Below are 16,991 nucleotides of genomic sequence, written 5' to 3'. Positions count from 1 at the left end.
AGAGGCCTTACTTTTCCTCTGCATCCTCTCAGCCCTCCTCTGGATTTACTCAGGTGACAGCAGGTGCCAGCAGTGGGGTTTTCTAAGTTCTACTTCAGTATTATCACGTCAAGTCCTGGCGGAGCCTTGGCACCCTTCCCTCTGCTACTCTGATGTAGACACTTCAGACCTCCCCATGATCCAGAGGTAAGTGAAGGAATGCCTCATACCATCTCCCTGCCAGGAGATAGATAACCAGTGCTGAGAGCTCATTAGGGTCTTTTCTATCCTGAGTTCACTGGGATCATCATTCAAGGTCCTTACCTTGGCTCCTTAAAATGTTGGGCACCATTATACATTTGTGGACTGGTGTCTGCACCTTCAGACTAGACATTTCCCCTCCTGCAGACTTCGTATAGAACAGTAAAGAAGGGGCTCAGCCTCACAGCCCTTCCCTGAGATTTCCTGGGCTGAAATCCAAGGGTGGGATGGATGCACTGAGTCCTCACTCAGGTTCATCAATTTAGCTCCCAGTAGAGAAGCTTGGAGAAGGCAACGGCACCCCACTCCAGTACTCTTTCCTGGAAAATCCCACGGATGGAGGAGCCTGGTAGGCTGCAGTCCATGGGGTCACTAATAGTTGGAAACGACTGAGCAACTTCACTTTCACTTTTCACTTTCATGCATTGGAGAAGGAAATGGCAACCCACTCCAGTGTTTTGATTGGGGGATCTCAGGGGCGGGAGAGCCTGGGGGCTGACGTCTATGGGGTCACATAGAGTCGGACAGGAATGGAGTGACTTAGCAGTAGCAGTAGAGAAGCTCAACTTTTTCCTGAAGTGATGACTGCTTGATAGTAAAAGCCAATCACTCTGTGTCCCAAAAGCAGGAAGTGAAGATGACCATATCTTACCAAACACGGTCTCCTGAGAACAAAATCTGGTGCAGGCAGGTTGATGTCCCTGTGAACCCTCACAAGATCCCAATTCAAGGTCTAAAATATTTTTTTCCTTCTGTTTTCTCCTATACGTCTTTTTGAAAATAATTTTTTTACAATATTAATTCATAATAGTGTACCAGTTTCTGCCACACATCAATATGAATCAGCCATAGGTACATCTTATGTCTCCTCCATCTTGAAACTCCCTCCCATGTCACACCCCTCTTAAGATATCAGAGTGCTGGCTTTGAGCTCCCTGGTCATAAAACTATTTTCCACTGGTTGTCTATATTCCATATGGTAATGTGCATGTTTTCAGTGTTACTCTCTCAATCTGCCCCTCCCTCTCCTTCCCCCACTGGGTCCACCAGTCTGTTCTCTATGTCGGCATCTCCAGGCTGCCCTGCAAATAGGTTCATCAGTACCATCTTTCTGGATTCCATACATATGCATTAATATTTGATATTGGCTTTCCTCTTTATGAATTAATTCACTCTGCTTACAAAAACTAGGAATAAAACTACCACATGAGCCAACAATCCCACTAGTGGGCGTATACCCTGAGGAAATGGGGATGGAAAAAGACACTTGTACTCGTCTTCACTGCAGAACTGTTTTCAATAGCCAGGACACAGAAGCAACCAAGCTCTACATTTGACTCATGACAGGGTCTAAGGTTTCTCCCTCTGCTGACCACTCCATTCAGACCAAGACCCTTACTTCCCCATTAGCGTGCAGTGGGGACAGACATGTATTCTTGAGGTCTCCCAGGGATGACGACAGGGAGATGTGGTCCGAATGACGGGTGTGGAACATCCACAGCCTCCAAGGTTCTCACCATCCACCAGGACACCTGAAACCTTCCCTTGTCAACCTGAGGCTGCCCCCACTGACCTGGTCTCTCACTTCCCTGAGACGTCCCAGGAAGTGTCATGTCAAAACGCCTGATTCTCCCAGTCCTCAAAATAGGACTGGCGCCTTATGTGACTCCATTTCTTATGGGAGGAGCCTCCATCCTCACTCAGCGTCACAGCCATTAATATTGGGGACCAGGTCTCTTTGTTGAACTGGGTTTATTCCATTACAGCAAGGCTCTCACTTCCCCAAAACCACCTCCAGTGGACACCAGGGGGCACCAGAGTTGGGCAGCTCTACCCAGGGCCTCCTAGAGCCCAGTACAGGGGAGCCGCTCAGAGTGGCCCCCTTGGCGGTGTCGAAGTCTGCTCATCAGCCCTCAGGGCTTTCATCTAGGTCCTAGAGCTCCTCCGGGGGTAGAATCCGGGCCTACCCCCACAGACCAATGCCTTAGCCTGAGACACTCTAGACCACATTCAGCCGATAGCTCTGAGGGACTCTTAAGAGCCATATCACAGGGGTGGGATGTGGATGGGTCACTTTTATTACTGGGAGGGTTGGGAAAGTCCCTTCAGCTCCATTCAGGTTCTCACCTTGGTTCCGGACAAGTCCTGAACTCTAAGTCTCCGCCATACGGTCGCCGCGGCTACTGGTCGATCTGCTGGGTTTCAAAGCAGAAGTGGAGGGGAGCTGCATAAGGTCCTACGTGGGGTCTCCCAGTGATGACAGCAGGGGCAGCATGCTATGGGAACACCAGTAGCTCAATATTCATCCGTCCCTGGGTACTCCTTGTGCGGTGTATCAGAGCCCAGGATGCCCCCTCCTATGAACCCGAGTCTTCCAGCTCCCAAACAAAGCCCTCGCCTTCCCAAGTCCCTAGTGGTGGGAGGCCAGCTGTGCTCTGAGCATCTCTGCTTGTCAGGTGGGTTGCTACTCTGTGAGCCTCCTTCGTTGGGGTAGAGATCCTCTCACTAGCACTGATGGTCCCCACCTTAAGTCTGGTTATGGTCAAGACACCCCCATCTGCAGATCTGGGTTCTGATCTGGCTAGAGGAGACTCAGCCCTCCCTAAGATCACACAGGTTGAATGAGCGGACCACTCAGAAGGAGCTCCTGTGGGCTTCTCAAGGCTAAGAATTTACAGAATTCTGTTCGGCTCCCTCTGCAGGGGTCCCCGCTAACACTCAGCATCGCATGTGAAGTATCCTTGGATTCAGGTCCCTCCCTCTGCGAAACTGCAGCTGATTGTATTAGAGGTCTCACCTCGCTAAGACTTCCTAGACTGAAATCAACCTGACATCTGTGCCCAGAGCTTCCTGGGGACCACAGCATCAGTGATTTTCCAGGGCCTCCTTTTATAGTGTGTGCTACTGTGAGTACACTTTCAGGTCCTCACATTGACACATGACGAATCCTGTAACTCTACTCTCTGTTTTATGAAGCTTCTTGTCTTACATCAAAGTCCTAGTCTCCTGAGAATTCCAAGTTGGAAGTCAGGATGATCTTCATGTGATCCTAGTCCATCAGGGCTTCTGAGAATAGACAGTGGGGATGCAACTTGAGTCATTCTGATTCCTCTTGCTTACCATCCTCAATGTATCTACCACAGCCTGGGACTGCTCCGTCTACTGAGCTAAGATTCCTCTTCTTAGTCTTTGGGTGACCACTATATTCAGGGTTGATTATCTCCTTAGTCCCCCTTTATGGAGGTTCTCATATCAGCTTCTGTCCCTCGATTAAAGTCTTCCTGGGGAATGCATATTCCTACAAACAGTGAGCAGTTACCCTATAGCAAATCTTGGAGAAAATGGGTCTCAGTCACAAAAGTGATGTAAGATTAGGAAAATGCAGCAGAAATTAAGGAGCTCAGGACAGATGTTATGATGTCAAAGAGATAGAGGTGATATATTCCTGCTCTTTAGCCAGATTTAGGGTGTGTGCTTAATCGCTCAGTCATGTCCCACTCTTTGTGACCCCATGTACTGTAGCTCGCCAGGCTCCTCTGTCCATGCAGATTCTCCAGGCAAGAATACTGAAGTGTGTTACATGCCCTCCACAGGGATTGTGCCCAACCCAGAGATTGAACCCAGGTCTCCTGCATTGCAGGCGCATTCTGTACCATCTGATTCACCAGATTTAGGGTAGTTCTAAAATATTTACTCTTGGCACCTCCCTGTTGGTCCAGTGGTTATGCGCTCCCGATGCAGGGGTCCTCAGTTTGATCCCTCGTCAGGTAACTTGATCCCACATGCCACAACTAAAAATCTCACATCCAACAACTAAGAGTTCTCGTGCCACAACTAAAATCTCACATTCCACAACTAAAGAGCCTGCATGTGGCAACAAAGATTCCCAGTGTCCAAACTAAGACCCAGAGCAGTCAAAAAATAAATAGAAATAACTATTTTTAATTAAAACAAATAAAATGTTTACTTTCTACATAGAAGGATAGCGCCAGATAATCTTGTAAGCCCTCGATCACTTGAGGGTGTCTGAATTTCCACATGGAGGTGATCATTTGCTAACTGAGCATTATCTCCTTCTCTCCTTTATTCACACCTCTTAATTATTTTGGTGTTTGTATTGCCTTGGCTATGTATTTCATCCCAGTGTTTTCGACACAGTGTCCCTCTTTCTGTCACTCAAGATACATGTTGGAGTGTTAAAAGACAGTGAATTAACTGACTCATGAGCACCTCAGGCCGGGACAAGTGGAAGGGTACATGCTGTGGTTAAATTCAGACCAGCACTCTAGGCCCAGCTCTGTCTCTTATCAGTTGTGAGGACTTGGGTCCATCCCCAAAATCCAGGGAGCCTCAGGTGAAGTGGCTTTTGTAGGGCTAGTGGCATGTAGCTAAAGCACCTGGCACACTGCCTGGACCACACTGGACTTTACACAATATCTGTTTTTACTATGATTATGATCATTTTCATCCTGGAGGATACCACCGACCCTGAGGAATCTTTAAATCCAGGAGATGTCAGAGAATCTGTGGCATTCTTGGACATGAAACACCAAATCAGTCCAAAATGCTGTTTAGAAAGAATCTTTCATTTCCACTACTAAATCGTATTTTGAGTGTGGGTGTAGTTTTTTAACTGAATGAAATTTAAATAATCTAGAATTTGGTTCTAAAACTCACTCTTTCTTCCTTCCAAGCTGCTCTTTCATTTAAACAACTTCTAGAGAGTTGCCTAGTGGCCCAGTAGCTAAGTGGCTAAGAATCTGTGCTCCAAATGCAGGGGGCCTGGGTTACACCCCTGATCAGGGAACTAGACCCCACACACCACAAGTAATAGTTCACATGCCACAACTAAAGATCCTATATACCAGAACTAAAACATTCCTCATCCTGGAACTAAAGAACTCTCAGGGTGCAAGGAAGATCAAGGATCCTGGATTCCAAAGATAAGACCAAGCACAGCCAAATAAATAAGTAACTAAATAATATAAGCCCCTACCTTCATCAATTTCACCATCACATCACCTAAAATATACTCATCTCATACACTTTGTGGAATTATCAACACAGCCAAAACCGCTGAATGGAATGCCCTTTCAATAAAATGAGCTCTGTTTCTACGACTCACAGCAGAGTGTCAGCCCACTGGCTTCTGAGTTTCCGGGTTCATTCTATTATATTTATTTCACAGAATCTCCTTGGAGATGATGTGCATGAGACATCTAGGTTGTGCACTGCGTTCACGGGCACTGGGACAGGAGCACAGGGCACATTCCATCCCCTCCCCAGGGGGGATTTCTCTCTGGTCTACTCAAGTTGCTGTTTAGTCACTCGGTCGTGTCTGACCCTTTTCTATCCCATGGACTGAACAGATTGCTCTGTCCATGGGATTCTCCAGGCAAGAATACTGGATTGGGTAGCCATTTCCTCCTCCAGGGGATCTTCCTGATCCAAGGAATGAACCCACATGTCCTGCATTGGCAGGTGGATTCTCGACCACTGAGCGGCCTGGGAAGCCTGATAATTGAAAAGTAATTGTTCAGGAATTGTTCCATTCCAGTCTTAAGTCTGTCAACTTTGAGACCCACCGTCTGAGGGTCTGGCCTCTATTTAGTATTTCCACAGCCTCCCCGGTGGGCTCAACATGTAGCCTAACTTAAAATTACCTCCCAGGGACATTTATTGTCCTAAAGTCTCCAAGTGCCTTGCCTCAGTGTATTTACACTAGACTCCTCATGAGGAAGCCCTCAATCCCCTCACCTCCTTACACCTCATTTTTATTGGGCCCCTAGATCTTTGTTCATGAGCTACTTTATATGAATTGTTCTCTTAGACTCTAGAATTCTATAGGAAATGGTTTGGTTTATTTTTCTTAGCATCCCCAATACTACTCAGAAGCCTCCAAAGAACAGATGCTAAATTGATATTTGAAGAATTACAGTGAAAGTGTGCAAGAAGTAAAGTTTACTGGGTTTTCACTTCTCCCACATTCTTAAATAAGCTAAGCCAATCCAGGTATATACACTTCAGTTTTACAAAGAAAGACTAAAAGGAATAAAACAAACCAAGAAGTGAATACCTCTCAAGACTTTTTTTTCTGTATGTGATAATCACACAGACTTCACTGTGGAATAATTTCCATTTTTGCAAAAAATCCGTATTTAAATATCATGTTTTCTTATTCTGAATGACAAGAAATGATTCAAGGATTTCAGTCTGTGCTATGTATTATGAAAATTCTTATTTTTCAACTTGATAATCTGCAGTACAAGGGAGAGCTGTGCCATTAGTATACTTAGACTCTGAAGCTAAACACGTCTTTAATTAAAAGGAATGACATTTAAAAACAGAAAAAAGAAAAACCTCTAATTTTTGCATATTGTATAGGATCACAAATACATTATATGCTGTGTTTCCATGAGAAACACCTTGGCCCTCTGCTAGTTGGAAGATTGCTTGCTTTCTTGAAATGCAATGTGAAGTATCTGCTCAGACTTCACTAGGGGTGGGAGGAGCTTTGGACATGCTCTGGAAATTGCACTGGCCCTGGCACCATAGGAGCCCTGGCTGCAGCTCTGGCTCTGGCTCTCTCTTCTTCAGCTCTCAAAGCCTCTTCATACCAGGATGCGAAGGCACTGCACTTGGTATCATTGACATTAGCCCCAAACTCCCACATTCTTTTATATATCTATATCTATCATGGAAGCACTCCATATTACTTTACAAAGATCATGCTCATTATTTTTTATAGCTGTATAGTACTCCCCTCTGTGGATATATATCATGTTCCTTCAGTTAACATGTTCATGGATATGTAAGTATTTTCATAAAGTTGTGGATGTCTCTTCAGGGTTACTTTCTGAAAACACTAATTACTGGCTCAAATGTAAAAGCATATTTAGTTTTCTGATAATACCAAGTTGTGTTTAGGCTCTAATCTTATTCTTTGACATGTTGCTGTCAAAGAATGAGATTAGTACATTCTCTAACACTATATACAAAAATAAACTGAAAATGGATTAGAGACCTAATATGAGTGGAAACTATAAAACTCTTAGAAGGCACTATGAGTGGGACATTCTTTGATATAATTCATAATAATATTTTTTTGGATCTGTCTCCTTATGCTAGGAAAATAAAAGCAAAAATAAATAAATGAGATGTATTTAAAGGTAAAAACTTTTGCACAGCAAAGGAAACCATCAGCAAAATGAAAAGACAACCTACTATATGGGAAAAAATATTTGCCAATGATATAACCAATAAGGGGTTAATATCCAAAATATATGAACAGCTTACATAACTCAACAGTTTAAAAAAAGAATTAAAAAAATGGGCAGAAGACTTAAATACACATTTTTCTAAAGAAGACATACAAATGGCCGAGAAGCACATGAAAAGATGTTCAACATCGTTAATCATCATATGAATGCAAATTTAAACCACAATGAGGTATTATCTTATACCTATCAGAAGGGCTATCATCCAAAAAGAACAGAAGTAACAAATGTTGATGAGCATGTGGACACGATCTGTACACTGTTGGTGGGAATGTCAATTGGTGCAGCCACCATGGATAACAGTAAGGAGGGTCCTCAAAATCTAAAACCATAACTAATACATGACCCAGAAAACCCACTCCCGGGTGTATATCTGAAAGAAAAAAAAAAAAAAGAACCCACTAATTTGCATGGTCTCCGTCAGGTACTCGATGCTTGTCTGAGTCTAAGGGTTTCCACTGCTCATCTCCCCTTCCCCTCCAGCCTCATCTACTCTCTGCCAGTGACCCCACCCCAGTCCAACCTCCCTGTTTATTAAGAAGGCACCTGTGTCTGGCAGAGCCAGTGTGAGATGAAGAGGTAGTCCTTCCCAGCCACCAGATAGTCAGGAGTTTTGGCCGGACCTTCACACACTGATAGTGAGGAGTCAGGCAAAAAGCACAGACTGTGGCGCTGAAATGGATTAATAAGGAACTTAGTGAGGTGGGCAGGGACCCTCCAGCACAATATTCTACAGGTCCAGTTGGGGATGATACATTTCACTGGGAAACCACAATTATGAAAAAGAACGGCAGCCCATATTGAGGCAGTGTATTCTCTGTGCCAATTCATTTCCCTAAAGACTACCCGTTCACACTACCTAAGGGTGCATTTGCAACAGAATTTATCATCCAGACATGAACACTAATGGCAGCACTAGGTTCGCTACTCTAAGCTCACTGTGGTCTCTTGCTTCCATGATTTCTACAGTTCTGGTATCCATTTGCTCCCTGCTATGTGTTTCGAACCCCAATGACCCCCTCCCTAGTGCCAGAGGTTGCATAGATCTATAAAACAGACAGAGATGAGTACAACAGAATTTTTCAGGAATGGACTCAGAAGTATGCCATGTAATGCTAACTTAAAGTCAGAATAACCTGCATTAAAGCTTGAATAAACTTTAAATTACTGTTTAAAATGAAAAAAAAATCCACCAATTCAAAAATTCCATGCACTCCAATGTTCATAGCAGCATTACTGACATTTGCCAAGGTACAAAAGTAATCTATATGTATACAACCTACACACACACACGTGCGTGTGTGTGCATGCATAATGGAATATTACTCAGTCATTAAAAAGAATGAACTTTTGCAATTTTTCAACAACATGTATGGAGTTGGAGGGTATTATGCTATTAATTCGTAAATAGTTGGACGGTATTAATGAAATAAGTGAGATAGAGGAAGACAAATGCTGTATGATACTACTGACATGGAGAATTTAAAAAATAAAAGACTAGGGGAATGAAGCAGACTCACAGATATAGAGAACAAGCTAGTGGTTACCAGTGGGGAGTGGCAAGCAGGAGGTGAAGGGCAGGAACAGAAGACTAAGAGGTGAAAATTAATATGTATACAATAAGCAACAAGGATATATTGTACAACAAAGGGGATATAGCCAATATTTATAATAACTGTAAATGGAACATAACCTTTAAAAACTGTGAAGCATTTTGTTAATCATCTGTAATTTATAAAATATTGTACATCAACTATGAAAATGAAGTGAAAGTATTAGTTGCTCAGTCTTGTCCAACTCTTTTTGACCACATAGACTGTAGCATACCAGGCCCCTTTGTCCATGGAATTCTCCAGGCAAGAATACTGGAGTGGGTAACCATTTCCTTCTTCAGGGGATGTTCCTGACCCAGGGATTGAACCCAGGTCTCCTGCCTTTCATGCAGATTCTTTGCCATCTGAGCCACCAGGGAAGCCCACATCAACTATACCTCACTTTAAAAAAATCTACCCTCCCAGGAACTTTCACATATACAATACAGTATTATTAACTATGGGGTTCTCTGGTGGCTCAGCAGTAAAGAATCTTCCTGTTGATGCAGGAGATGAGGGTTTGATTCCTGGGTCGGGAGGATCCCCTGGAGAAGGACATGGCAACTGAATCCAGTATCCTTGCATGGAAAATTCCCTAGACAGAGGAGGCTGGCAAGCTACAATCCATGGGGTTGCAGAGAGTAGGAAACCACTTGGCGACTTAACAACAATGATTAACTAGTCACCATGCTGTACATTATATCTCCAGGACTTCTTTATTTTGTACATGAAAGTTGTGAACGTTTATGCCGTTTGGCCACGTACACCCATTTCATCCATCCTCCAACCCCCACTTGCGGCAACCACTAATCTATTCTCTGTGAGTTCATTTTTCAAAAATCTTCACACATAAGTGAGATTATATAGTATTTGTCTTTGTCTGACTTATTTCACTTAGCATAATGCCCTCAAGGTGCAACTGTGTTGCTGCAAATGGCCAGATTTCCTTTTTTTTTATTGGCTAAATAATATCTGAGTGAGGATGAGAGTGTGTGTGTGTGTGTGTGTGTGTCTATGTGACACTATCTTTATCCATTCATCCATTAATGGACAGTTATGTTGTTTTCATAACTTGGTTATGGTAAATAATGTTTCAATGAACATGGGGGGTGCAGATATCTTTTCCAGGTGTTGGCTTCATTTCTTTCAGCTAAATTTCCAGGAGTAGACTTGCCAGATCACATGGTAGTTCTATTTTCAATTTTTTTATGAGCATCTATACTGTTTTCCATAGTGGCTGCATCACTTTACATTTTCATAAACCCACATTTTCTTTAATAATTTAAGTATATCCTAAATGCAAAAGTTATATATGCTCCAAAATTTAAAAGGTATGTATCTTTGAAATTTAGGAATGAGAGACTGAATACAGTAAGCTAGACCCATAACTGAACCACTTTAAATTTTTTTTCTCTTCTTATCCTATCTTAGTGTGGGGTTTTTCACATTACCAAGGATACCCCTATTCCAATGCCATGTAATCTTGCTCTGGATCACACAGATGATTTAAAATTTTTCAGTTTGTATTTCAGAAAGCAAAATTCTTATTTCTAAGTCTGGTAAACAGCAATAAGTGTGTGACCCCATGTCATTCATAAGCTTATGATTTGAATCTAAATAAACTTAGTACTGAAAAGAAAATCACTTGAAAATTACCGCCTCACCCCCCGCAAGAAAAGGATAAGTCAAAAAGTTATTGACGCATATCAGGAACACAGGTTGACAGGCTTTTCTGATCACAAAGTGAAGATCAGATTCAGACCACACTAGAGGTGAAACGAGTGGCTGGATGCGGCCATGGATTGGGCACTGGCCACAGAAGGGCCATCACTGCCTGAGGTAGAATTACCAGCCCTGGCTGCAGCCCTGGCTCCAGTGCTCTCTACGTCCTCTCTCCAAGTCGCCTGATAATGGGGGCAGGAATGCAGTGGGGACAGTATAGTTGACCTTGGCCAAAAACTCCAGGGCTTCTACCTTGCTGGTTTCCATAGCGGCTCTCAGACCCCACAGGAGTGCTCTCGTATCCCCCCATAGCGAGGGGGATCACGGCCAGGCAGGGGGATTGTGACCAGGCAGTGTGAAGAGAAATGAACTGACAATATGTCAGCCTCAGACTGGGAGGAGTGAAGCATTATGGACTCTAGAGCAATTCAGACCAGGCTCTACACTCAGTTCCGTCACTTTATCAGCCTGGAGAATAGAAGTTCTTTGTCTGCTAAGTGAATTTGATAAGCCTTGTCTAACAGAAGTATCAGAACATATGTAGCTTGTGCAAAGCACCTGGCACTGCAGCTGGCAAAGTTTAGGTGTAATGATGCTTATTTTCACACCAGAAGAAAATCTATGGGAATTTCTACTCTATGGATTCTACCTCACTATGGGAATTTTTCTTTACCCTGGAGAAACTAGAGACTATGTGGTCTTCTAAACAAAGAAAGCTAAGTCAATCAAACTGCTTAGTAGGGCTTCCCCGGTGGCTCAGTGGTAAAGAATCTACCTGACAACCAGATGTCAGTTCAATCCCTGGGTTGTGAAGATCCCCTGGAGAAGGAATTGGCAATCCACTCCAGTATTCTTGCCTGCAAAGTTCCATGGACAGAGGAGCCTGCCAGGCTACTGTCCATGGGCCCACAATGAGTCAGACACGACTTAGCAACTAAACAAGTAATCCTAAGTAAATTTTCTCTATCAGAGAATATGTTATTGAATTTAGAGGCAAGTGTTTTACCAGGATGCAATGCAAAACCTTATAGAATGTGTGTCAAGGACCAGTAATTCCCCTGCCTCCCAAAGCCCTCCCGACAAAACACCCCGATTTTCATGTATTTCACCACCACTAAAATCTAGCCCCGCTCAGGAGGTCTACTAGATTACACTCGAGATACCCTCATGTTTGGAGTGTGCTGGGGCTTCTTCCGTTCAGGGCCCAGAGTGCCAGTACGGTGACGTCTCAACATCCCATCACAAAGGAGAGAGTAATATGCATCAAACACCTGGTTTGTGGACTGTGTTCACCTGCACTGGGGCAGGAGCACTGGACACCATCTGTTCTTTCCCCCAGGTGGAGATTCCCTCTGGTTGACTCACAATCTCAGGGTAACTGTTCAGGGAAGCTTCTCATTTGTCTCAGCCTCCCAACTTTGAGGCCCACCATCTGGGGATCTGGGCCCGGCTCACCATTATCACAGGTTCATCCAGCCCACCACGCAGCCAACTTAAAATGACCTCCCAGGAAGGAACAGGAAGACAAAGAAGATGTATATTATGATTAGCTTTCCAGCCCCACCTTAGCCTCTCACAACTTAAAAGGTTGGGAGTGTTGGTCGAACGCAGTGAAATAGTTGCCTCAGGCCTGACTAGGGGCTGGAGGGACTGCTAGACGTGACTTTGGAGCACACACTGGCCTTGGCAGGACTATAAACCCTGACTGCAGCTCGGGCTCTCTCGTCATCCTCTCTCAGAGCCTTTTCATAATCGGGTGGGAAGGCACTGGGGGTGTTACCATTGACCTTGGCCAAAATACCAAACCTCAAAGTTTTGGTTTAAGAGAATAAAGGCTGAGAGAATTTATACCTCACTGCTCTCATCCCAACTCCCTCCCCAGCATCCTCCCTGATTTTTGTCACTTGTCTTAGATCATCACACCACCTTCCTTATGGAATCACTGCTCATATACACAAGACATCTACAGGCAGGTACAGGGTCTCCTTTATCTTTGCATCACCCCACCAGCACAGAACCTTCTGAAGAGCAGATGCTCAAGTAAAGATGGGAATAAAGGAGCCACCAAGCAAGGAATGTAGTTTCTTATTGTTTTTATTGGCATTCATGAATAAGCTAACAACATCTAAATATATCGCTAAGGGTACTACTGAATGTTATAGAGAGATAAAGGTGAATAACATAAATCAAAACTTGACTACAGCTTACTTCGTTTTCATCTGTTTTAAAACTACAACGTTCTTTCACATTTCCAAGAAAATTACTATTCCAAAGCTATGTTATCTTGTTCTGGATCCCCAAAAGATGAAGGATTTTCTGAATTACACTACACAGTACCAAAACTCTTACTCTTAGATCTGACAGACAACAACAAATCTGTGATCCATGTCATTCGTAAATTTGGATTCTGAATCTAAACAAACATGCTAGGAAATGAAACAACGTTTGAAAGGTAATAGTGTAAAACAGGAACACAAAGAAGATACGTATTGACATTTCCAGCCCTACTTTAGCCTCTCACTTCTTGAAAGGTTGGCAGTATTGGTCAAACAAAGTGAAGCTGCCGCCTGAGAACTCACTGGGCACTGGACGGATCTCTGGGTGGGACCCTGGAGCGGGCAGTGGCCCTGGCAGCACCACGAGACCTAACTAGAGATCTGCCTCGGGATCTCTTCTCTTCTCCCAAAGCTTCAGCATAATGGAACGGGAAAGCACTGGGGATGGTACTACTGATCTTGGCCAAAAACTCCAGCACCTTCATCTTGCTGGTTTCAGCGTAGGCTCTTGAGCCCCATAGGAACTCATAGCTCAGGGGATCGCTGTCGGGAATCTGACGATACACAAGGTAATTCTGCTGCACCCACTCTTCCGTGATGAGCTTCCTGGGATCCCCAAAGATTACATGCTGCTTTCCATCATAGATGCCCAGAACATTCAGGAACTCCCAGACATCAGCCTCAGAGGCGCGGTTGCCATTCACGTAGATCACATTCAGCAGAGGCATCAGAAGCCCATTCTTCGGCACCTCACAGCTGCTGCTCAGCACCTCATCACTGATGAGGCCTATCTTGCTGACCACGGTGTAGGAGTAACCATTTGGCTTGACTTCCTTCAATTCAAGACCGAATGACAGCTCCATGCATTTAGCTGCTCTCCTGAGGATCTCGGGGAAGCGTGTCTTGTACCTTTTGTGAAAAAGATTCAGCATATCTATCTTCCTAATGGGCTCTTTCATCTTAAACTGATCAAGCAGGAAATTGACCAACACTCCTGCCTTCTCGGTCAGAGGATCTAGAGGAGCGGTCTTAACAGAGGTTGAGGCCCGGGAAGAATTTTCACGTTCCTCAACTTGGCCCCTGCCACGTGCTTTAGATCTTGGGCATGAAGCCCCTGCAACAGGAGAGCTAGTGGCTGCAGCTCCCTGAGGCTTCTGGCCCGCACCGGCAGGTGGGGAGCCTGGGGGCGTACTCCCAGAAGTAGGGGTGGGGGTGGCAGCAGCCTGAGCATTCCCGAGATCCTTGGTCTCCATGCGTGCCTGGCGGCGTTTCTCACGCCCACGGTGCTTGCTCTTCTGCCTCCGAGGCATTACTATCAGCAGGCACAGCTGGCAGGGAAGCAGGCAGGCAAGTAGGTGATGCTGGAACCTGGAGAAGGGAAGATGAGTGGATGAGCTCCTTCAGCATGGAGGGAATAAGGCTGCTCTGCCCGTTTCCTTGAGAGCCCTACTCTAGGAACCGCTGGCCTCTTGTTCTTGGTCAGCCTATCCCCTGAGAACCCTGTGTAGAAGTGAGAGCGTGCCAGCCTCAGGCCACAGCCTGCCTGTGGCTGCCTCCAATGACAGAAGATCCTGGGAGTGGGGCCCTTTCTGGGTCCCTTCATTCACACACACAACTGTCACATCAGCTCTTAGTGGGGCCGGGACCCCTGCCATGTGCTGCTTGAAAGGCGACACCTCAAAGCTCCCTGGGACCCATGAGAAGGAGCCAAGTCATGGACACTGTAGGGGTGGATGGCACTGGCAGTTCTGGGGGCCTGCTCTGTCCTGAACTCGGTTCTCCACCATTCAGGGTCCTCATCTTGTCAACACCAAGGGTGTGGGCCCCTCCCTCCTGCCTCTGGTGCTGCCCCTTCAGGTGAAGAACCTCATCTCCCTTAGAAATGACACAAAGAAATGAGGGGCCTCAGCGGAGGATCAGGCAAGACTCTAGTGTTCGTTTGATTAGCTGCAAGGGGGAGCGTGCTACCTTCAGTCCTCATTTGCAGTCCCCACTTTGACTCCTGGGAGAATCTGGGGGCTCCTTTCTCTCCTGGCTTGAGGACCTTTCTTCACAGCAAGGCCAACAGCTCCCTAAGATCGAATGGGGAAAGCCAGGGTGGCCTTACCTGGCCCTACCGCCCACGGTCTCTGGGGCCTGAAGAACTGCAGCAGGAGGTTGAGGCCCTGTAATGGGTGCTATTCATGCAAGGTCCCCAGATTTTACTCAGGGGAGAGTCTAAGATTCCTTCCTCTGCTGACTCATTAGACTAAGACCCTCACTTCCCTGTTAGCTGTGAGTGATGCACACACACTTCTGCCCGCCATGTATGCCTGGGGGCACCAAGGAGTGAGTGCGAGGAATTCTGGGAGTTTCCCACAGTCCTCAGCATCTTCTCTGTGAGTCCTGGAAAATGTTAGAAATTCTCCCTCTGCTGACCTGAGCACGCTGAGGTTCCCAAGGTGAAAGAAAGTGTGAGCCACCTCTAGTCATCCCTGTCCCTGACCTCCCTGGGATGGCAGCAGGGGCTGGACTCTGTGGGACTTCACTGTTCTGTCATCACTGGCCCCTTTCGTCCTCACTTGGATGTGATTTATGTTCCTCCCTTAGTCCACACTGAGTTTTCTGGCCTCAGATCAAGGCCCACATCTCCCTGAGTTCCTGGGGCTGAAAGTGAGGGGTGACATCTGGCAATCTCTGCCTGAGGTGCCCCAGGGCAGACAGGGACTGGGACTTTGCAGGCCCCCACTGCTTTGGGTAGGTGCTCAACTAAGTCATCTCTCTGGGTCTTTATCATGACTCTGTGACTCCTGGCAAGACCAGGAAATCTCTGTCTCTTCTTGAGATCTCTCCCCTCCTACTAAGTCCCCCATCTCCCTGAGACCCACTAGAAAGCAGCGACATTTTCCCGATCTCTAGCTACAGCTGTGTGTGGACTCCTCATGCGGACAGTCAGGAAGAGATTCTGCACTGCCCTCTGTTGTCGCGGGGTAGCTGGATGGTCCCTCAATTCTTAGGTCCTCTTCTAGGCTCCTGGTAATAGCTGCAAATGCTCCAGTGGCGGACCTGAACCCATACCCCCATCAACGAGGTTCCTCATCTCCCTGCGAGGCTCTGCGCAGAAGCAAGTGGGGGTCATCTGATCCCCATGCCTGGGTCTCCCAGGTCTGAGAGGAGTGATGTACTATGTGGTTCACTTCCTTCTGGGTGGGGTTCTCACATGTTCATTCAGTGTTACCACTGTGACTCCTTTTAGGAACCGGGCTTCCTCCCTATGTTGAATGAGGCCTCACCCATCAGCGTCAAACCTGAATATCCCTGAAACCATCCTTGGAGAAAATGAGAGGGCGTCTCTGCCTGAGAGCTCTAACCCAGCTTCCCAGGGCGACGGCAGAGCTGGCACTCTGTGTGGGCTCCTCTGTGCTGGGGGAGTCAGTTGTCTCCTTCCTTACATAGAATTGGTGCTTCAACATCTCTCACGGCCTAGGACTCCTCGTTTTCTCCTAACCTGGGCAGGCAGACCTGAAACCAAGGCCCTCATCTCCCTCAGACCCCACAGGCAGAAGTCAGGGGCACCAGAACTGGCCAGCTCTTCCCTGGACCCCCAGAGCTGACACCTGAGGGGGCATCAGATGTGGCTCTCTCTACCGTGTATGGATCTTCCCCTCGACACCACATCCTTCCTGGGACTCTGCCTTCTGCAGACCTGAGCCCAAGACCCTGTGAAAAGTCTTCGCCTTTCCCGGACCCAAGCTGACAGAGTGAGACACATTCCACCAAAAATTATTTGGGGCTATGCTGCTAACCAAAAGGGCAGCACTCTCGACCCCCACCCCCTGCCCCAGTTCTGGAGTCAGGGGCTCCCTCAGTCCTCACTCAGGATTCTGGCCTCCAGTTTGGGTAGG

The 16,991-nt window shown here is 46.0% G+C and overlaps 2 protein-coding genes and 1 pseudogene across 6 annotated transcripts in view; 1 reads left to right on the top strand and 2 right to left on the bottom strand.

The window, feature by feature from the left end:
* The window catches only part of PFKFB1 (6-phosphofructo-2-kinase/fructose-2,6-biphosphatase 1), a 373,849-nt gene that overhangs the window by 118,524 nt on the left and 238,334 nt on the right, over positions 1 to 16,991 (bottom strand). The window lies entirely within an intron of this gene.
* Positions 176 to 8,630, top strand: LOC113887475 (annotated as a pseudogene).
* On the bottom strand, positions 12,908 to 14,619 carry LOC113886944 (melanoma-associated antigen B1-like). The gene has a single exon (XM_027533660.1). It carries the CDS (start codon positions 14,415 to 14,417, stop codon positions 13,407 to 13,409), a length of 1,011 nt encoding a protein of 336 aa, XP_027389461.1. The 5' UTR covers positions 14,418 to 14,619; the 3' UTR covers positions 12,908 to 13,406.

The sequence above is a fragment of the Bos indicus x Bos taurus genome, chromosome X, assembly GCF_003369695.1.
Source record: "Bos indicus x Bos taurus breed Angus x Brahman F1 hybrid chromosome X, Bos_hybrid_MaternalHap_v2.0, whole genome shotgun sequence".
NCBI lineage: Eukaryota > Metazoa > Chordata > Mammalia > Artiodactyla > Bovidae > Bos > Bos indicus x Bos taurus.
This window is presented reverse-complemented; position numbering and strand designations above follow the sequence as displayed.

Excerpts from the sequence above, each read along its gene's own strand:
- LOC113886944 (XM_027533660.1), bottom strand. The coding sequence starts at position 14,417 with ATGCCTCGGAGGCAGAAGAGCAAGCACCGTGGGCGTGAGAAACGCCGC.